At 43.8% G+C, this 22039-nt stretch overlaps 1 protein-coding gene across 11 annotated transcripts in view; it reads left to right on the forward strand.

Annotated features, from left to right (window-relative positions):
* Positions 1-21328, forward strand: part of SERTAD2 (SERTA domain containing 2) — a 124676-nt gene extending 103348 nt beyond the window's left edge. For 6 of the 11 annotated variants that reach the window (XM_088667145.1, XM_088667146.1, XM_035110260.3 and 3 more), the window contains 2 exons: positions 15461-16406; positions 17980-21328. In XM_088667145.1, coding sequence (XP_088523271.1) covers positions 15465-16406; positions 17980-18153 — 1116 coding nt within the window. In that variant the 5' untranslated portion in view covers positions 15461-15464 and the 3' untranslated portion in view covers positions 18154-21328. Of the gene's footprint in view, positions 1-15460 lie in introns of all 11 variants that reach the window. The other 5 variants (XM_088667151.1, XM_088667150.1, XM_088667147.1 and 2 more) reach the window with 1 other exon arrangement.
* Positions 21329-22039: the final 711 nt, after the last annotated feature.

Raw genomic sequence — 22039 nt, forward strand, 5'->3', positions numbered from 1 at the left:
AGCTTTCTTGCTGTCTAAATTAGTCCTCCCCCCCCCTTCCCTGTGCGCGCACACACCCCAGTGTATTTTATTAAGGGTCTACAATGTGAGGGGGAAAACAAGGTATCTTTAGGGAAAAGATTTTGCAACACGGTTGAAAAATAAAGGCTCCAGCAAGTAATTATAAATACCAGGAAAGGGGGAGGGGATCACCTATTGCAACACAAAGGGATGTGGGGGTGGGCTCTTGTCTCCCTGCTGTGCAGTCAAAACTGTCATTAATCTTTATGTAAAGTGGATATCTGCAAGGAAGAATGGAGCCCAAAGATGCAGAGACTTCTAAATGCACAAACCACACCAGCAGCCAGAGATACACATGTCAATAGTGACATTTTGTTCAACAAGCTGAAGATGATCGCATTCAGCCAAATTGCCAACTGGTTAGTAATTGCTGAGGAGGGCTAAAGCATTTACCAGCATCTTATATTTTTTCAGGCATACAATTTTAAAAGAAGAACATCTCTGATTAGTTAGGGTGCTTTGCTTGTGCTGCCTGCCTTGAAAGTTTTCCACGTTATTTTACGTATAATTTGTGATCAAACTGCTTCTTCCAGCGAAGTTAATTCTTAATTTAAAAGAGTATTTGTGATCTTTTCATATCTGCCCCTCTATTAAGCTGTCTTGATTTTAAATAGACAATTCCCCCCCCCCCTGCCTGGTCAGAATGGTCCCTTACCCAGCTTTTGGGACAAAAAGCCATTTGTTAAAAACTTTTACCTACTGAGTCTTTAAAGAGGAGTTGCTTAATTTGGATTATCTATCCCTAAAACAGTCGAAATACGAGAAGTTACAGCGATGGTCTGTAGCAACAGGAAGACAGAAAGTGGTGTTGCATCTTAGAAACTTCATCATGGCATGAAATTAGTCATAGTATATGTTTAGGTCCTGTGCCATTTGTTTGTGCATCTATGTGATCAAAGGATATTTAGATACTGTTGCTTCATTACCTGTATTCTAGTCCTTCACTCCAGAAGGAAAGCCATTGTGCCATGAAATATACAGCATAGAGTCTTGCATAAACACATGTAGTATAATCTGATTTGTGATTGACAGCTTCCATTGAACTGCCATATGGAGACTTGTGAGTGAGATGTTTCTCCACTACAGTACTTTAGTTACCTACTCCCAACATTTTGTTAGAAAAACAGTGTTGCAGATTATCTGTGGGCAGCCTAGTTTGTGGGTAAAAAGGTAAAGGTAAAGGACCCCTGACAGTCAAGTCCAGTTGTGAATGACTCTGGGGTTTCTGTGCTCATCTCTCTTTCAGGCCGAGGGAGCTGACATTTGTCCACAGACAGTTTTTCCGGGTCATGTGACCAGCATGACTAAGCCGCTTCTGGCGAAACCAGAGCAGCGCATGGAAACGCCGTTTACCTTCCCGCTGGAGCGGTACCTATTTATCTACTTGCACTTTGACGTGCTTTTGAACTGTGAGGATGGCAGGAGCTGGGACCAAGCAACAGGAGCTCACCCCATCACAGGGATTCAAACCGCCGACCTTCCAATCGGCAACCCTAGGCTCAGTGGTTTAGACCACAGCACCACCCGCATCCCCAGTTTGTGGGTACACACACACATATATTTAGTGACACAGTAAACAAAACTTTAGTTGAAGTTATCTAGCCTTAAGATTGCATGTGCCCGACTGCTTTTGTGGCAGTGCGCAGTGGTCCAGTCTGGTTGGTCAGCAGTCAGATGGCGAACACATTAAGAACAACACTAAGTAAACAACTTTGCATTTTTCTATCATGGCATTTCTGTTAGTTTTGTGTTCCGACTGCCATTTCAGGACTTTGGTTATGCTTCTACAAGGTAGAACATACACAAAGAGTGGTTCTAAGAGAGGTTCAGTTGATATGAAATCAATACTCTGCCCCAGTTCACCCCCCCCCCCAATGAAAAATAATTGCTTTATGTTCCAGTATTCTACTTTTACAGGACACAAGTGGCGCTGTGGGTTAAACCACTGAGCCTAGTGTTTGCCGATCAGAAGGTCGGCAGTTCGAATCCCTGTGATGGGGTGAGCTCCTGTTGTTCGGTCCCAGCTCCTGCCCACCTAGCAGTTCGAAAGCACGTCAAGTGCTAATAGATAAACAGGTACCACTCCGGCGGAAAGGTAAACGGCGTTTCCGTGTGCTGCTCTGGTTCGCCAGAAGTGGCTTTGTCATGCTGGCCACATGACCTGGAAGCTGTACGCCAGCTCCCTCGGCCAATAAAGCGAGATGAATGCCACAACCCCAGAGTCGTCCACGACTGGACCTAACGGTTAGGGGTCCCTTTACCTTTACCATTTTATTCTACTTTTACATGTTTGCCCTGATTTGAATGGGGAAACATTCTATGCATTAGCTGTTTAGTATTTTCATATTGACTTGCTCTTGATTTTGGCCATAGTATTCAAAGTGTCATCCTGCAGGACAGTCTATTTTTCCCAGTGTAGTTTCTAATAGCTTAGCAACCTAAAAGAGGTAGGTCTGATTACACTTTGTGCAAGAGAACTTGGTACTACTACTTAATATTATAAACATTCTCAGGAACAATCGAGTCTTTTAGTGTACAAGACCTGGTCCTCTTTAGGAGGATTAGTAAATGAGGCAGTAATTTATTCAAAAGGATATATTTAGTAGAGGGCTCCTTAGCTTTATTTGACATAGCCCTGTCAGGCAAGCGCAATTTGTCAAAACCATTAAACAAGCTCCTCTTTTTCGGGAGGAGAGGTTTCCCTTAGCAAACTGACAACGGTAGAAACTGTTTCTAATTTAATAGAAACATATGCTTCCTGCAAAAACCTTAGCAAGCCACATGAATTGCAGGCCTGCTTGAATTGTTTATTTTCTCGCCTCTCTCTCTCTCTCTCTCTCTCTCTCTCTCTCTCTCTCTCTCTCTGTGTGTGTGTGTGTGTGTGTGTGTGTGTGTGTGTGTGTGTCTACACTAAAATCTTGTTTGGGGGCAAAGGGATTGCTTTGTGCTGAAGCTTCAGTAGTCTGTGATCTTAAACTCTGGAGAAAGTAGTAATAATGGCAGTGTTGGTGCACATTCCCCCTCCCCTTACGCCCATGCCCCCCCTCGTGTCTTGCAGCGTCTGATCATTAATAAACAGCAAGCACTCGCTTTGCCCTCTGGGCCTCAAATAGTACAGTATGCAACAAGGGAGTGCAAGCGAGGCAGGAGGATGGAAACAGTAGTATCGGGTTACAGTTTCAAAATATCGCAGGAGCATGTTAGCTGCCTTATGCCATTGACTTGCCATATAATTGCGTTGCTTATTTGTGTGAAGAAAGACTTCACCTTTTCTACCCAATTACAATAGGTGTTACTACTTTGGAGCTCTCTCAAGTTGTCCCCACCCCACCCCCAAAATTACTCTCAAGTGCAAGCATTTTGCAATAACTTAGAATCAAACTTTTCCCTTCTTAAAATAAGGTTTCTTACTACAGATATAGATATATATAGATATCTGTCCTCAGAGTAAAAACTTAGCTATGTATACGTCAATAGCCTCATTTGAAATCAGGATGCAAATCCTGTGATGTGTGAAGAATACAAGGCAGAAGTAGCTACTCTGAAATACTTTCCCATGCTTATGGAGGAAGGGTGAGATCTAGAGGTCACCCTCATAGTTTCTGCAGGGTGGCCCAAAACACATTTCAGATTGATATTGAGACCCTTGTGGAGCATCCAAAGATGAACTATTGTTAATTTATTTGCTGTTCATCAATTTTCCATCTCTTTTAATTTGATGTGCAGTATCTCATAAACAAGTGGTTTTTTGCACATAAATTTAAAAAGTACCTAGCTTTTTCCCCACCAAGAAGCTTTGAGAGATATTTGTTGCAATTTTGCATCTGTAAATAACGGTGGGTGGGTGGGTGTTCTCCAGATCCAGTAAGTCACACACTTACAGGCCAATCATCAAAAGGGCTTTGGAGAGCAACATACTGTACACAAATTGGATTTCTGCCAGCATAGGGTATGGGGGATTAGAAACTTGCCCTTTGTGTTTGTGTGCATTATGGCTTCAGATTGATTAATTTATGCCTGACTCCACCTATCCATCCACACTGGAGTAAATGGGGAGAACTGGTTCGTGTTAAAAAATTAAACGCAGATCTCTCCAATGTGTGGTTTTGGGCAGCCCTGAAATCTTTACAGTGACAACCGATGAACACTACTAAACAAGTCTTTGTTCTCTGGCTCCGTAGTTATTTCCCAGAACTGAAAAGGAGCCAATTTTGATGCAATTCTAAAAAATATATTCTTAATAAATAATAGTTTCCTTGCGGAGGAAAGCGAAAGCATAGCTAATATAGACTTCATTTATTGAAGAGGGGGGAGCCTTGAAAGGTGGAAAAACCATAATATAATAACACTGTGCAGGAGGGGGAAAAGCTGACCTTCATTTTGGCATCTGCTTCAGTCCAACTTGCACACATGATATTACAGAGGGTCACAAACATCTCTTCTAGTATCAGAATCAGCCCACACTTTGTGCAATATACTACAGGGGAAAATACTGGTGTAACACCACTGTACATGTAGTAGACAAAAACGTTTGCAGCAGGTCATATTCCAGGACTGCTTTTTCATGATCGGAGGATAACAATCAAAGCCTTTAAGCCTCTGCTTCTTTACATTTGCAAAAGGTTAATTCTTCAAATTTGCAAAAGCTCCACACTTTGTGACCCAGCTTGCATGTCACATTAAGCCATACCGAAAATAAACTGGTTTAATGTGAACAAGCTGTGCTGCTGAAGCTATAGGTTCTATGCTCATCTCCTTCCCTTCTTCAAGCTGCCAGGAAACAAGCTGTGGTCGGGCTTGTCAAGTTGTCCGAACTTGTGGTTTATTTCTCTCCAAACAAACCACGAGTGGGGGCCAAGGTTTGTTTGCAAATTTATTGTGAGGATCACAAGTGTATACACGTCGAATGGGTTTGCTGCATAAAAGCCTGGGGAGAGCCTTCAAGAGGGTAAATCCAGGAGAATAATGACTTTCATCTCAGGAATAGTGAGCGCATTCCATGGGACAGTCAGAAAAAGAGCGTATAGTTTTTCAAACTACAGTTAACCTAAAGCCCTACTTTGCATCTTTGTTGGTGGAGGAGCATAGCCACGTTCCATATGATGGAGGAAATAAAATAAAAATTATTCCATGTTGCATAAAATGCTTCCAGAGTCTTCTCTTTTTAGCACTCATATTTGGCTATGGGCCAGATATTTTGATACCACAAGTTCAAAGGGAGCATATAGTTGAACAAATGTTTATTTTCGGGATGAGGAATTGTCACACTTTTTAAGGACTAATACCGGTAATGTGGCAAAAAAATAAAAGATACCCAAGACTCAGGGAAAGACTAAAGGAGCAAAAATAGTCAAAGACCAAGAATGACTTGTTCAGAAAAAGCACTACAAAGCCACCTCTAGTACATTGCAGTGATAAGGCCACACGTGTGCTGATCAGCAGGGCTCCCCCCACCCCAAATCTGGTTCAAAGCACACGTGAATGCAACATAGAAATGAAACAATCCGTTTGGGAAGGAATCTGGATCAGTTCCAATCTGTTACCTCCAAGGATGTGGACAGGCTGCTTGAATGAGTGAAAACAACCACCTGTCTCCTTGATCCTTGCCCATCCTGGCTAATAAAAATGGTAGGCACATGAACTACCTACCAAGGAGGAATAGATTCTCAAATTAAATGAATATTTAAAATTGGCTAAATTAACAGCATCCATATGACAGCAGTCAAATAAAAAACTAAAAAACGAGTGGCAATGCTTTGATGATTATATGACAAAATATTGCTCTAAAAAGACATGCTAATATGCTTAGATTAAGAATGTAAATGCATCAAAACAATAAATTATCAATGACATATGTATGTATATAGAGAAAATAAAAACAATCAGAATGCAATGATAAGGGTAAAATAAATTATAGAGAAGATGAGTCGTGGTGGGGGGAAGTTAAACAGGGTGGTGGGTTTATTATATTTTGTTTATGTTTTTTCTTTTTCTTTATTGGCTATTGTATAATGATTTAATGTTTCTTTTCTGTTATGTATTATTTATTTATTTTTATTAAATTGAATGACGGGGAAAAAAACCTATAGTTTAAAATCAGCGATGGGATGATTTAACAGGTGGGATGGCTTTGCTCCTGTTTCTGACTGTGCCACATGTGGGAGGAAGCATATTAGTGTCTATCCTAGTTACAGGTAGGTAGCCGTGTTGGTCTGACATAGTCGAAACAAAATAAAGAGATTCCTTCCAGTAGCACCGTAGAGACCAACTAAGTTTGTCATAGGTATGAGTTTTCATGTGCATGCACACTTCTTCAGATACACTGAAGCAGAAGTCCCCAGATATAGTCAGATGGTGAGGGGGAGGTATTGCTCAGAAGGGTGGAGGGAGTGGGTGATTGAGTGTCTATCCTGTCGTGCAAAGAGGCTCAGGAGCAGAAGCCCCCTCAGTCCTTGGAGGTCTTCTCTCTCTCCCCCCCCCTCCCCTCCAATCTGATTGTAGGAACATTCATTTCTGCCTTGCCTCTCCTGAATCTTTGACTTTCTTATTTAATTTTGATTGCACCCCTTGGAGTGCAAATACTTATACATCAGTATGACAAAAGGAATACAGTGGTGCCTCGCTAGACAAAATTAATTCGTTCCACGGGTCTTTTCTTATAGCGAAAAATTCGTCTAGCGAATCCCATAGGAATGCATTGAATTTTTTTTGAATTTTTTTTTTTGCCCATAGGAACGCATTAATTGAATTTCAATGCATTCCTATGGGAAACCGCAATTCGCTAGGCGAATTTTTCGTAAAACGCATTTGTCTAGCGAGGCAAGCTCCACTCGAAAAATCCTTTCGTTAAGCGGAAATTTCGTTAAGCAGGGCATTCGTTAAGTGAGGCACCACTGTAATAAAAACAAACTTGAAGAGGCAAGCTTTTAACAAATGTAAATGGGCTCTCAAAAACAGCTTGTGATATATCATGGTTATTGTGTTGGAAAGGGTTCCCTCTGGGCTGGCCTAAGAACTTGGGAGTGACTGAAGTACCATAGCTCAGCCAGCTCCAGCTATTGAAAAGGCATATTTTGGGTAAGTGTAACCGAGGCATGCCTTGACTAACCTCATGGAGAGGCTTTATACACAGGGGAGGATGAGTGTTGAATAAGAGACCTCCAGAGTTCAGAGCGGATTCAAGTTGGCAAATCATTGCTCTTCCACTGTTACAGTATGTGAAGTTGGAAATGGCTACCTACATTTCAGCGGGTGCAGCACTGCTTAGGTGTGTTCATAGCAGTGGCTTTGCATTGTAAGTGAGAAAGGTTCGGTTTTGAGCATGGTTTCTTTTAAATCAGTGAAGAATGAATTATATGTGAAAGTAAACAGTCCTGTGTACAGGAAAGGCTGGGTGAGTCACTTCAAAGCTTAGCGCAACCCCCAACCCCCACAGCAATCACGAGACAATCTACTATTTGCTTAATTCTTTTAAGAAAAAGGAGAAGGCATTTTAACTTTTTGACTAATAAACCTTTAAGTCCTGTTCTTAGAAATCAGCGCAGTCATTTCAAACACTTAAGGCAGGGGTCCCCAAACTAAGGCCGGGGGGCCGGATGCGGCCCAATCGCCTTCTCAGTCCGGCCCACGGACGGTCCAGGAATCAGCATGTTTTTACATGAGTAGAATGTGCCCTTTTATTTAAAATCTATCTCTGGGTTATTTGTGGGGCCTGCCTGGTGTTTTTACATGAGTAGAATGTGTCCTTTTATTTAAAATGCATCTCTGGGTTATTTGTGGGGCATAGGAATTTGTTCATATTTTTTTCCAAAATATAGTCCGGCCCACCACATGGTCTGAGGGACAGTGGACCGGCCCCCTGCTGAAAAAGTTTGCTGACCCCTGACTTAAGGCAAAGCAACGGTAGAAAGTAGAGTGTTATTGGTGGTGTAGACAAAATATTTGCTACCCATATTGTCACCTTCAATAACCAAAGCAGGGTTGCTTTGCTTTATAGAGCTGACATTTTTTTCTAATGGCACAGCATTGATCTCACAGCCTGACAAGTTTTACTGATCCAGTACTTTGTGGTGTTGTCTCTTTATGTTATGATCAAAAAGAAGAAGAAAAGCCCAAAAGTGATTTAAAAACAACAGCTTCCTTGTAATGCGCCTTTCTCTCTGATGGGACTCTAGGCAGCTTACATATACAAATAAGAACCATTTAAAGGAATTATTCTTTTAAAAGCATTTATGAATCTTCCTCAATCTCCACCCTGTTCCCTCTTGCAAAACTGCACAGAACTATAAAACTGCAGCACTCCGGATGCATGCTTGATATCCGCCTTCTGCTCTCAGCGTACCCAGTGTCTCCCTGGGGAGAGAGAACATTCCATGCTGGTGGTCCCGGGGAGGTAGAGCTAAATCTCACTTTTGGGGACCAGTGCTAACTCACAGCATCCTCATGCACCTTGGGTTCTTGGAAGGCAGCCAAGAAGCTTCAAGTTTTTAAAAACTTGCAGGTTTCCTAATAGCGCGTTTTTCTAAAAAAAAAAAAGTTTAGGGGTACTCTCATTTTGACTCAAGAAAACCACCATTTTATAGTTCAAATTGGGGGGAATAAATACAGTAAATGGACAAAAGTACAAATATTCACAAAATGTTTAGGGGTACGCATACCCCTGCGTCCCTCCAGAAAAGCAGCACTGGTGTTACTACCGTGTTTCTCCTAAAATAAGTCACGTCTTATATTTATTTTTCCTCCCAAAAAACACACCACGGCTTATTTTCGGGGGATGTCTTATTTTTTTCGAGCGGGAGCTGGCAACCGCGCCACCGGCCGAGCAGGGTGGAAGCACACATGCCCTCCCAGTGTTCCCCAAGGGATCTTGTGGGCCGATCCCTCCAGACCCTCTTGGCTTTGGGGTCCCTCGCTCCCTTTCGCCGCCGTCCTCCCCGCCCCCGGGCAAGCGCCTGTCTCTCCCCAGGGAATGGCATCCACACGGCGCGCATTCCTGAGCCAGCGGAGGGGCTGCTGGGACTTGTTTTGGCTCAGAGGGCCAATTCCTCCATTCAAACGCCAGTGTGCAAATCTGCCCTTGCCTGCCTATAGCCTGGCCCCCTTTCGGCCCGGGACCAGGCTGGTGACTGGTGACTGCTCCCGCCAGGTGTGCGTGTGTGTGTGTGCAAGGGATGAGTAGGCGAGAGTATGCATGGGCGAGAGGCAGACCGGGTGCGGGGCTAAGACGGAGGAAGGCGAGGAGGGAGGAAAAGGGCGGGCGCGCGCCACCAAAAGACAAACAGAGCGGGGAAAGTGGACCAACTCCCCCGGCTGCTCCTTCCGGCTCGGGAGTTTGCTCCTTGGGATGCTCGATTCCGCCGCGGCAAGAGGTGGCTGCACGGGAGCCGCTTCGGGGAGCGCAGCGCGAAGAGCCTGGTGAGAGGCAGCTGCGGCTGCAGGTGAAGCCGGGGATCTGCGTGGGCGACTGGGGGCGAGCGCCCTGAGCACTGTGGCGGTAGCGAAGAGGCGCCCGATCAGCCCGCCTCTCAGCTGATCTGGCGCCTCTTCGCCACCGCCGCAGCGCTCAGGGCGTTCGCCCCCAGTCGCCCACGCAGATCCCGGGCTTCACCTGCAGCCGCAGCTGCCTCTCACCAGGCTCTTCGCGCTGCGCTGCGCTCCCCGAAGCGGCTCCCACCCCCGCAAAACACAGTGAGGCGCCCGCGGGGGAAGTGCCGAGAGCGCCCAGGAGCGCGGCTGCAGCGACGGTAATCCCAGGGGCTGTGGAGGTGGCTGTGGGCACGCGCCAAGCCCCAAAGCACGACGGTGGCGGTGGAGACGGACACTGTGAGTGGCATGAAAAGAAGAAGGTCGCCAGCAAGCGCGCTGTTGCCTCTTGCCGGCTCTTCCGAAGGCGCTTAAATGCCTTCCTTTCCTTGCCAGACCTGCTTCCTCCCCCCCCCCCCGCTTATTTTTGGGGTATGTCTTATATTTATTCTACTCATGAAAAGCCTGCCATGGCTTATTTTTAAGGCCCGTCTTATTTTAGGAGAAACACGGTATATAGTTACTATACTTTCTCTGTGAAGAATTACTCCAGAGACACTGCACTTTTTGTGTTCTCTCTAAACTGAAAAGTTTGTAGCCTGGCTCTTAAAATATGTCTACTCTGAAGTAGATTACTCTGAATTCAGTGGGGCTTAACTTCCTGCTCAGTATACTTCAGATTGTAGACTTAGTTCTCTCTCAGCTTTTCTTCCTGTTCCTGATAAAAGAACTTTCCCCTCGCTGTAGAGTATTTATTTGACAGTTTAAAAACTACTGGCATTCAGTGTCCTGTTGGTGAGTGAAGAAATTGTTTGAAAAGGAGTTTCCTAATTGGAAAACTCTGAAGATGGTGGTATCTTCCAGGGATACTGTTGCACTGTTTAAAAGGTGCTTTAGGATTGCTACGATTCTTGAGTATAGCTCAGGGGCAATGGCTTGATTCAGTGAACTGTACATACATTCTTAAGCCACAGCTTACATGGTAGAATGCAAGGCAAAACAGATACAAAGAATTTACAGCACACTTGTGACACAGAAAATAAACTGCTTCTAACTGAAATGGATTCCCGTGTGGAGACAGAAGAGCACTGAGAAAGCAGGGTGGGGGTGTTTCAAGTGTGATTGATTAGCAAATATAGAGCATGCAGAAATCAAGACCTCTCCTCTTCCCCCCCACCCCCACCCCATTCATTCAGGGACTCAAGAGGCAACTATCACAGACCAAGGGCATATTCTAGCCTGGTAAATGCACCTATGGGGTGTACAGAGGAGGCCTGGCGAGAGTGTGTAGTGTAGCGAAGCGAAGCGAAAGACCTAAAGGGCCACACAGAGAGTCATTGAGGGCCACACCCAACCCCTGGACTTGAGGTTGCCCACTACTGCTTGAGAACAAGTATGTGTGGCCATCATGGAGTTGCAGTGCTGAGGAGCATTTCTGCATAATAGATGCACACCCATTTTTTATCTGTTAAGGACAGCTCGTCTTCACTCAGTTGTTGTTGTTTTCCATCTTCACTCAGTTGCAGTGTTTTGTGCCCGAGGCCTATGTCTTACAAGAGGGGCGGGACTCAGTTAAGATTGTGGGACATAAGGTCAGCAGTTGGAATCTGCATGACGGGGTAGGCTCCCGTTGCTCTGTCCCAGCTCCTGCCAACCTGGCAGTTCGAAAGCATAGCAGTGCAAGTAGATAAATAGGAACCGCTGTGGTGGAAAGGTAAACAGTGTTTCTGTTACAGTGTTCCGTTGCGCCAGAAGCAGTTTAGCGCTGCTGGCCACATGACCTGGAAAGCTGTCTGTGGACAAATGCCAGCTCCCTCAGCACCGCACCCCATCGTTGCCTTTGACTGGCCTTAACTGTCCAGGGGTCCTTTACCTTTACCTTTAATCTTACAATAGGCTTTAGGTTGCTTTTTTAAAAAAATTGCAATCTACCACCACTTGTAACTCTGAGGCATTGTGCAACTGGGGTGGAAAGCAGACCTAGAGTTATAGGACAGATTATATTCCTGCAGGCTGTAAGTGAAAGGCAGAAGATCTAGCTGTTGGGATAGCCAAGATCCCAGGAGCTCTAAATCAGGCATCCCCAAACTTCGGCCCTCCAGATGTTTTGGACTACAATTCCAATCTTCCCTGACCACTGCTCCTGTTAGCTAGGGATCATGGGAGTTGTAGGCCAAAACATCTGGAGGGCCGCAGTTTGGGGATGCCTGCTCTAAATGAAGCCTCTTCTTTATGCCACCTGACATCCTCCTGTCCCTCCTTGCAGATTCTGATTTGTCAAGGTGGGGGATGATGAGCAGTAAGTTCTTAAGGCACATCTGTGTGACCATCAGAAGAGCTCAGAAGGTGTCCTTCCCGATGAATGTAGACTAGCCTTAGGCCCAGTGTTGTTCTTTGCTCTACCTCAAGAACTTCTTAGCTGCATTTCTTAAGGTTACAAAGCAAATACAGTACTTAGTTCTTTACCTATAACCTTCTCCTTCCTGAGTAGCTTTGTGTTTCTCTGTTCAGTGAGGAAGATGAGCAGCGTGTCTGGTGAGGCAGCCCAAACCTACAACTAGCATTGGCATTCCCTTCCAGATAGGACAATAGCCAACCCTACCAATATATTTGGCGCTTGCGTGCCATTTTTACATCCCCCTACCAGGGTAGTGTTTTGATAAATATTCCCATCCTAATTTACATTAGGGTGTGTGCTGTGGAGGGAATGCTTTGTGCGTGCTTGTATTTTCTGCTTTGGAATAACTCCAAAGAGAACTCTTGCAGCTGCAGTTCCAAGGACGGTGTACCTTATTCACTGAGGTCTTGAGGAGGAGGGAGAGCTTTTGCAGGGGGGATAACTTTTACAGCCTAGGGGCTCTTGCCACTGCAGTTGCTTCAACAGTCAGAGCCCAAGAAAAAATTCCTGCACGTATGATGTGTGCAGCTGTGTTCTAGATGAAGAAGAAATTCAGGGATCGGTTAGGTGGGCAGGCAAGTGACCCCAAATGATGTTGATTGTATGCCTCTAGGTTGTTAAGCTTGGATGACTGGCACGCAATTGTATGTTAACAGACCTGGTGCTTTGGACCGAGACTTCAAATTCTAGATTAAGCAGACATGAGCAACTTCTCATTTCAGCCTGCAGCTTGTATTCTCCACAAGCAGTCAGACATGGGTCCCTGTCTGGATAGATTCAGAAAACCAAGAATTGCACAGTACAGTATCTGTTCTGTGCATTGCGCCTGAATCTGTGTAAGCAGTTCTCCATAAGCTTTGTTATCAACTCTCCAAGCAGCTGCCAACAAGCGACAATATACTACAAATCACCACTTTTAACTGCAGGGGAATGTTTCATGATGCCATAAGGCAGAGGTAGCAGACCTTTGATCCTCCAGATCAGAGGTCAGCAACCTCCGGCCCATGGCCCGGATACAGCCCACGGAAGCCGTTTATCCGGCCCACTCAGCAAGTCCCCCGTGTGCTGCACTAAACTGGTGCACTCACTGAGCGGTGCCGGAAATGACTCCTGCGCAGACGCCAAAAATCACTTCTGTGCAGGCATAATTTCCGGCATCTGCGCAGACGCAGAAGCAATTTCCGGCGCTGCGGACATGCGCAGACGCCATTTCCGGCGTTGCACAGCGCCCGGAACTGTTGTTTTTCTCTTTGACATCTGGTGGGAGGGCGTTCCACAGGGCGGGTGCCACTGCCGAGGAGGCCCTCTGCTTGGTTCCTTGTAACTTGGCTTCTCGCAGCGAGGGAACCGCCAGAAGGCCCTCAGCACTGGACAATGTTTTATTTTTGGTGCACACTTGTTGTAGGTGGCATCGCTGCCAGTTTTCATGTTATTTCAGTGGTTTAGTAATGGACTGCACAATATCATGGGATAACATTTAGATTTAAATCAAGGGCAGCTTCCCCCCCCCCCCATCAAGTAAAACAATAGAAATATTTAACTAACTGACCGATCACATTGGTTCTGTCCCCCAACGAAAGTCCTCCCCCCCCCCAAAAAAAATACTGGCTATGCCCATGGGCTGTACCTGTATTAGGCGAGTGTGTCCCACCCTGTGATTACCAGTTTTTATCAAATAAAAAAAAAATCCTTCCAGTAGCACCTTAGAGACCAACTAAGTTTGTCATTGGTATGAGCTTTTGTGTGCATGCACACTTCTTCACAGATACTGAGGGCGCTACTGGAAGTTTGTTTGTTTGTTTGTTTGTTTTTGACTACGTCAGACCAACACGGCTACCTACCTGTAACCAGTTTATATCAGTTTGGAGTGCCTTACTGGATTAGCAGAAACCAGTTTCAGCTTCTGCATTCTCTCCGTAGCCCTGAGAGCTAAAAATTTCATTATCTTTCAGTGAACACCCATTAATGATTGGTGGGAGGTTCGAGGGAATGGGCTTAACCCAGGCACCCCCAAACTCAGCCCTCCAGATGTTTAGGGACTACAGTTCCCATCATCCCTGACCACTGGCCCTGTTAGCTAGGGATGATGGGAGTTGTAGTCCCAAAACATCTGGAGGGCCAAGTTTGGGGGTGCCTGGCTTAACCAGTGAACCTAAAGGACTGTTTTAATTCTGCAGGACAGGCCCAGAATATTTTCCTGCCTGGGCCAAAGGACAAGATGGCATCCCCTTCCCATTCTATGTAGAGAAGTTGACCAGGCAGGCACTTGAATTTTATTAACACTGGTGATGGGGAAGCATCATCCTTGGCACCTGAGGCTCCAAGCTAACTGAGGGGGTGCAGAGCAGGCCACAGCTTGAGGCACCTAATGTCCTTGTTACCACAATAGAAAAGGCACTTCCTGCTCTTACTTCCTCTCATGTGACTTAAACCACATATTTGCATTTGAATGTTGAGGCCTTCAGCTCTTTTTCCAGTGCCCTTTACTTGTTAAGGTTTCTTTCTTACCTAACCTTTGTCAGTAACAAAGAAACTGTAGCATGGGGCTTAGCATATGTGCGACTCCTTAACATTTCAAGGTGCATGCTTGCTGTGATGCCATCAAATGTTAGCAGCCCGAAAGAGAGAGGTGGTTCTCTCTAGGACGTTTGTTCTCTGGCTTTAGAACCTGAGCAGAAATGTCTCTGAATCTGTACCTTAGACCTTACTTTAGCGTAAGGCCCTTTGTATTAGGGTCCCAGAACCAGTGCAGGTTGGATTTCTCTCTTTCCAAAATTAATTACTATGACACACACACACATGCATAAATACACCATTCAGTTATTCTGATGTTCATGGGTAACTTCAGCCTTTGATTTCCAACTCATATCTGGTTTGTGTTTAGGGGTAAGTTAAAGTAGAGAAGTGCTAGATTAAAGGCAAGACAAAGAGCCTAGAATAACCAGGATTTCTGTCTGGTTTCCCCCTCAAGGTAACCTGAAGACGAGGGATTTGAGCGGGGGGGGGGGGGGTGTGTCATTCCCTGCTTCTCAGTGGCTTCTGCATCCCAGATACAGAAAGTTTTGGCTTCTCTTTCTTTTTCTTCTCTATGCCCCATGCAGGGTGCAAGGTGAGGAGAGCATATGGTGCCCAACATCTCCGTCTCTGAAACTATCATGATCTCCTCTGCATGCCTGAGCAGAAACTACTGTAACTTTTGATAATGTGTGTGAATCTGTTGCTTTGCTACTCAGCAGAATTCAGGTGCCCATGGCAAGCTGCTTTGATAGAGAGCTGGGTCCTTTTTTCTTTTTTTAATAAAGGGTGAAAGCATTTCAGTTTATCTACAATTTCAAATGCCTTGTGCATTGTCACTCTAATAAATTACAAAAAGACCAAGACCACAGTTTCTGTGCAGTTCTGAGGACTTTCCTTAAAACAAGATATAGATGTTGCACGTGTTTATTTTTTGTTTAGTTATCATTTCCTCCTTTTTTTCAGATATATGTTGGGGAAAGGAGGAAAGCGGAAGTTTGATGAGCATGAAGATGGGCTGGAAGGCAAAGTGGTGTCTCCTACTGATGGTCCATCGAAGGTGTCTTACACCTTACAGCGCCAGACTATCTTCAACATTTCCCTTATGAAACTTTATAACCACAGGCCATTAACAGAGCCAAGCTTGCAAAAGACAGTTTTAATTAACAACATGTTGAGGCGAATCCAGGAGGAACTCAAACAGGAAGGCAGCTTGAGGCCTGTGTTCATCACCCCTTCACAGCCTCCAGATCCTCTTGGAGAAAACTTCCGGGAGGTTCAGCCTGCCTTTAGCCATCTGGCTTCTCCGCCAGTCCACCCCACTGACTCAGCAAGCACTACTACGCCACTGGAGTCTTGCCTCACCCCTGCCTCTCTGCTTGAGGATGACACTTTTTGCACTTCCCAGGCTGTCCTACAAGATGGTCCTATAAAACTACCACCTCCAACTATCCAACCAGTAAAGGACAGTTTCTCCTCGGCCTTGGATGAAATTGAGGAGCTCTGTCCAACACCTACCTCCGCTGAGGCAGTAGCAGCTACAGCAACAGAAATGACGGCTTCTGATAACTCTAAGGAGAATTCCAGTGAATCCAGCATTCAGAAGTCCGAGGGAGTCCAGGAGAACAGAATAAATGAACCTAAACTAATGGACTCTTTACCTGGCAATTTTGAGATCACAACATCTACAGGTTTTCTTACAGACTTGACCTTGGATGATATTCTCTTTGCTGACATTGATACTTCTATGTATGATTTTGACCCTTGCACATCTACTACGGGGGCTGCCTCAAAAATGGCTCCTGTCTCTGCAGATGACCTCCTAAAAACTCTGGCTCCCTACAGCACCCAGCCAGTAACCCCCAATCAGCCTTTCAAAATGGATCTAACAGAACTGGATCATATAATGGAGGTGCTTGTTGGGTCTTAAAATATAGCAACTTTTTACAAAAAATGTTCCAGTATAAACACTTGGTAGTATTTTCACAACCTTCTCCCTTCTTACAAATCTACGCAAACAGACAGACAGAAAGACAGACACACACACACACACACCACTTTGCATGCATCTTTGCTTGTCTTTTTCTAAAAAGGATCACACTAGTTTTTGCTTCAAGCAGAGTTGGAGTGCCTTCATCCATGTATGACCACTTTTAATGTATTTTTGAAAGTGGTTCCTCAAGGGAGACCTGAAATCCTGATATGGGGGGGATGCATATTGTAAACAATATTAATATGTTTGACAAAAAAATGAATTGTAAAAGCTAAGCACAAGGATTATGTTGGGGAAAAGCTGTAAATTGCATGTGCATATTGTCTATTTTTTCTATAAGTTTTATTGCAAGAGGTTAAAATATTATTTAGATAATCGCTGTAACTTTTTGGCATTTTAGCCCTGTCTAGGTTGACATAGCAATTCAGCCTTTTTAGAGGTATTAACTATTCCTCTTTAAATGTTGCATTTACATGGCTCTTAAAAGAAAAAATACCTGCTACCCAAATTTATTTTATATTTTTGTACAGATTCTGCAATTTATGATATTGGGGTCTTTTCTTAAAAAAAAGAAAAAAAGAAAATCAAAAAAACAAAAAGCTGTTTATACTCACACACACAAAAAGGAAATAGCTATTTTGGTAGGATTTGCTCACCCAGTTCCTGCATACACCTTCTGATGTATAAGAACTGCTTGTAGTTTTATACAGACTTGTAGTGTTTTATATGTGTATAATGGTGCAAAGAGAAATTTGGATCAAATCATTCTAAAGTTGGCCTCCCTGAATCCAGACACACATGCTTGAAGGAAAAGGCCAAGGGCTCTTCCCTTTTAAAGTTTCACAAATATTTGCTCCCTACCGCGTACTACTGTGATTTTAACAAAAACCTTAGAGCCATGTCTATTCCAACACTGATGTCAAACAGTTGGCAGGAAATAGCTGTGAAACTTCATTCTGATTAAATTCTCTCTTCCTCCCACCCTAAAATGATCAAGAATATTTTTTTAATCATGAAATGAAGCATTTAAAAAAATTAAAGTACTAAAACCTGACTTCAACCACATTCTTAACAGAAAATTAAGCATCCTTAATCTCATTTGCTTGGGAAAGGCCCATTATGTGAGCTGGTCATGGAGCAAAAATTTAGGATCCAAATTAATGGCCTTCTGTGTGCTTAACTCTCTGTTGGATTGCAGCCATTGTATTTGCATCTAGGCTTAGAATGTCATGACTTAGTAAGTTGTAATTATTTTTAAATGGAACCATATTACAACAATGTGTCTAGCCTTTTTTTAAAAAAAAAAAGTTTTTTGGCTGCATAAACTGGCTATGCTTACTTTGAATGTAAGTTACATTGAAGTCAGTGAAGCTTTCTTCCATGGAAACGTGTTTTGGGGTCTTGGGAGAAGAAAATGTTCCCTCCCCTCCAATGGTGTATCACGAATATACTGTACTCCTTTGAATTAGTCTTACTTTTCGCCTTTTCTTAGAACATACTCACTGTGTTAACAAGTGCTGGGAAAAAAGAAAGAAACTTCAGTATTACTGCAGTGAAATCATCTCTTATCAGCACTGGATGGACTCACTCAAATATCCACTGCTGTCAGAACTGGAGCCTGTCACATTGCGAACTCTTGGTGTCTTCTCTAGGGTTGGTTTCTTGAACTGACCGTGTTACCTGCTTTACACTTTATAAGGCCTGTTTTATTTTGAATCGACAACTGCAGCTCTCTATGCATGTCTCCCTTCCTACTGCAGTCTTCTCATTACAGCTACTGTTGCAATTCCCACCCCCTGTTTTCATTTGTGATGTACATTTATTTTAAAGAAAATTTGCAATGTTATCTATCATGCCTGTTGCTGAAATTGCTATGGCATATTAATTTTAAATGGTACTTAATTGAGTGCAGGTTACAAACTATATTGTTGATATGCATATGGCTTCTTTAGGAATAACTTTTATATTTATTTAAGAATTTTTAAATTATGTTTTATGTAATTTGGCAATATTCAGTCAGTTCTGCTCACTTCTTGTCATGGATTTAAAAAATTGTGTCTTGTCTGCCTTGAAGAAGGCAGCTTTATAAAACTGGCACTTTAGAACAGGCCATCTCTATTTATTTAAAATGCATATAATGTATTATGTGGCATGCACACTCAGTCCTCATTCCCTTACCAACCAACTTGGCAAATAGAGAATTGCTTGAGCTAAATGCATCGATTAAATCCCATTTCGGCCATTAGTTTTTAATACTTTGAAAAGTGTCAGTCAGTGTGAAATAAGTGAAGTTTTGAGAGAATACTTTTGCTTCTCACCAGTGGTGTGTATGGCAGAGGGTGAGCCATTCAAAACTCCTAATGACAGGGTGTAACAACTCATTTAGATCCATGTATACAGCAGGTGGTATATAAACCATAAATATAAATTAGCCGGTCACACAAAACCGTGTATTGGTGGAGTCTAGCCTTATCAATAACTCCACAAAATTTACTAGCCCACGGCAGTTTCTGCTGACCCTATCCACATCTGAAATGTGCAGCACCAGAGTAGTCTGAAGTTGAAAGAGCCAGCTCACTACACAGTTATAGAATCTTCTCTCTGGGATTGAGCTGGAGATGGTGCTTATGTGCCCCAGGCTACCAGCCAAGTTACTAGTTACAGCTTCGGGTACAGATATTGAAAATCACAGGCTTGGCTCAGCAATTGTTAAACTTACTCCAAACATCTCTCTGCTGGTGCAATATTAAGTTCAGGCTAAAATCCATACAGTTATAAGCATCATTAAGAAGAACATCAATGTAAAATAAGTGCTTTCTCCATTGTTAAAATCTGACTCTACACTAACTTAGAAACAATTGTCCTCCTCCTTTGGACTAGCTAAGAATTTAAACAAGTTCCATATGTTGGAACATCATTTTTAGAGCAAAGCAGTAAGTTGTTTTTCAAAAACTGGCCCTCCTACCCTGCACAGTGAATCCATTATAGCTTTTGTAGCTGAAGTCTATCTTAGAACATAATTTGGAGCAAATGGGTGGCATATGTGACCAGGAAAAGCAACTTCTCTATAGTATTTTGTGTCCAAATGACCAAGTGTTTCTTATAATGCATTGTAGCCCTTGAAAATATGAACTGAAATAACTTCTGCTCCTGCATAGTCTTCTCCCCAGTGTGACTCACATTTCTTGAAGGGCCAACTTTTAACAGGCTATGATTTCTCCCCCCCACCCCCGAAGGGATGAATACTGGGGTTTTTTTTATTTACACTCATGTGCAATGAAGTTACAAGAAGAGAGCAGAATTTAAAAGAGCTTTTTTGAATCTGAAGTAATTTTTTCCATAAGTTATTTATTCCTTCTTATTTTTCCTTTTGTAAATATATTTATTTTATTGTGAAGCTAACAACATCTGGATTGTAACATGTACAGAATGTATGGTAGGAATGTATTCTCTGGTAGGAATGTAAATCCATACGAGAGGGGAATGAAAGTTAGGTTTGAAGATTAACTGGGTTCTATTCAGGATACATGTCATTCACAAGATTCTTCCCCCATTTCTCTACTCCTCCCTTTCTACTATGAGTAGATCTGGTTGGATAGAATTATGCAAAAGAAAAAAAAAGGTTTATAGACTTACTTATAAAAATTGAGCTGTTTTGTATTCTTGGTTACTTTTTAAAAGGGCCAGATCCTGTTTTCAGCAGCCAAGCATGGCCTTGGTTTCTCTAAGGCTTTGACACACCACCTTTTACCCCTTTAAGCAAATTATTGCCCTTAAGCAATTTATTCTCGCACTGGTACTTGAGTCAGACAGGTGTGTTAGGCCAGTATAGTCTGAGGCACCTGAATATGCTTGGTGATCAATGTAAACATGCACACGAAGACCTGGAAGGGCCCACACAGTCCCCAAGCTTATTGTTGAGCAGGGCACTAGCATAGTGAGAGAGGTGGTTTCAGGCCAGCTTTCAAAGTGCACAGTTGAACTGGTCATTAGGATAAAACAGTCTGACCACACAAGAAACAACAATGCACATATCCAATTATGATCCATTAAAATTAGGAGTTGATTGTGTGGGTTATATCTTTGCTAAATTGCCCCTCACATATTTTTAAAGCATTTTAGAAGTGTTAGGCGGTTTTTTCATTTTTCGTTTGGCCACGGAGTTTAACTGGGAGGGGTGTGGCAGCACAATCTATTAACAAAGCTGAGTGAGATTGGCCTTGACATTGCACCTAAAAGTTGGTAGTCCTTTCCCTCTGCTTTTTGGACTAATGTAGTACAATCTGCTGCAAAAAGGCACGCTCAGACATTTTTGCTGCATTATTTACTTTTTAAAGGCTTTAAACATTTTAAATGCATGTGCAGTACTAGCCAGGCAGGTGCCGATGAGTAGAGAACACTATTGAAAGAAGCCTGCCATGGATTAGACCCAACAAAGCTGAGTTTCCTTGGGTGTGCATGTACTTGCCCCAGCACTGCCATGGAAACCTAGGACAAAACTAAGCAGTGCAGCTTATAAGCAACTAGGGATGGGGAAGAGGAATATCATGAAACAGGGGTTTGGCGGCTTGCCCCCTGAATAGATAACGCAACTTATAGTGACTTTGCTAGTCTTGTGAGTGCTGCATGGCTTGCAGAGATCACCTGGCCTGGACCTTTGTACGTGAAACTGAGGAAGGAAACCTATGTGGGCAAAAACGGTGGAGTTTACTGAACAAAAGCTGTTTTTAGGGTACTATCGCTAGTAAAGTATGAGCATTTGCCTTCATATTGTTTTTGCTGCTCGTCAAAGGAATTTGCTAATGCAAGTGCAGACAGTAGATCTGTTAAGGCAAACATTTTTTAAAAACCAGACATGCTTTCCAAAGGTTTGCAAAAGTGTGCTTCAAGACAGGTTAAAGTAGTGCTGAGGAACATAACAGGTCTTCAGTAGTGCATTTTGTGCTGGTGTGAAACAAAACTTTCCCCTGCCCTCCCCACCTTTTAAAAAGATAGCTGAATGCCAGAGGATTATGCACATCACCTTTTGTCTGTCTTACACTCCAGACCCTGAGTTTGAGAGTAAGAACTCCCCAGCATTCCTGTTCCCAAAGGAGTACCGTGTTTCCCCTATTTTTAGACGTAGTCATAATATAAGCCATAGCAGGATTTTAAGCGTTTAGGAAATATAAGCCATACCCCGAAAATAAGCCATACTCCGCGGAGCGAGACCGCTGAGTGCCCCAGCCAGCCAGTGGGACCCAGCACGCTGGCAAGAGGAGGAGAAGCAGAGAAAGAAGTCACAGCGAAGAGGGATGTCTGGCAAGCGGCGTGGGCTGCCGCCGAACAGGGCCACCGAGGGGGAGGCAAGGGTGTGCGCGGATCCTCCGGGGCCCCCGCAGGCAGAGCTCAGTGCCGGACCTTGCGCTGGACTCCTGAGGGGGGGAAGGAGAGGGGGCGCGAGAGTCACACTGCTTTTTGGCGGATGCCGCTGCGCGAAGCAGCTTTCCGCGTCTCGGGATGGAGTTGCGGGCGAAGAGGCGAACAATGTGAGGCTCGAGGTAGGCAAGACG

The sequence above is a fragment of the Zootoca vivipara genome, chromosome 3 (genome assembly GCF_965207765.1).
Source record: "Zootoca vivipara chromosome 3, rZooViv2.hap1.1, whole genome shotgun sequence".
Lineage (NCBI taxonomy): Eukaryota > Metazoa > Chordata > Lepidosauria > Squamata > Lacertidae > Zootoca > Zootoca vivipara.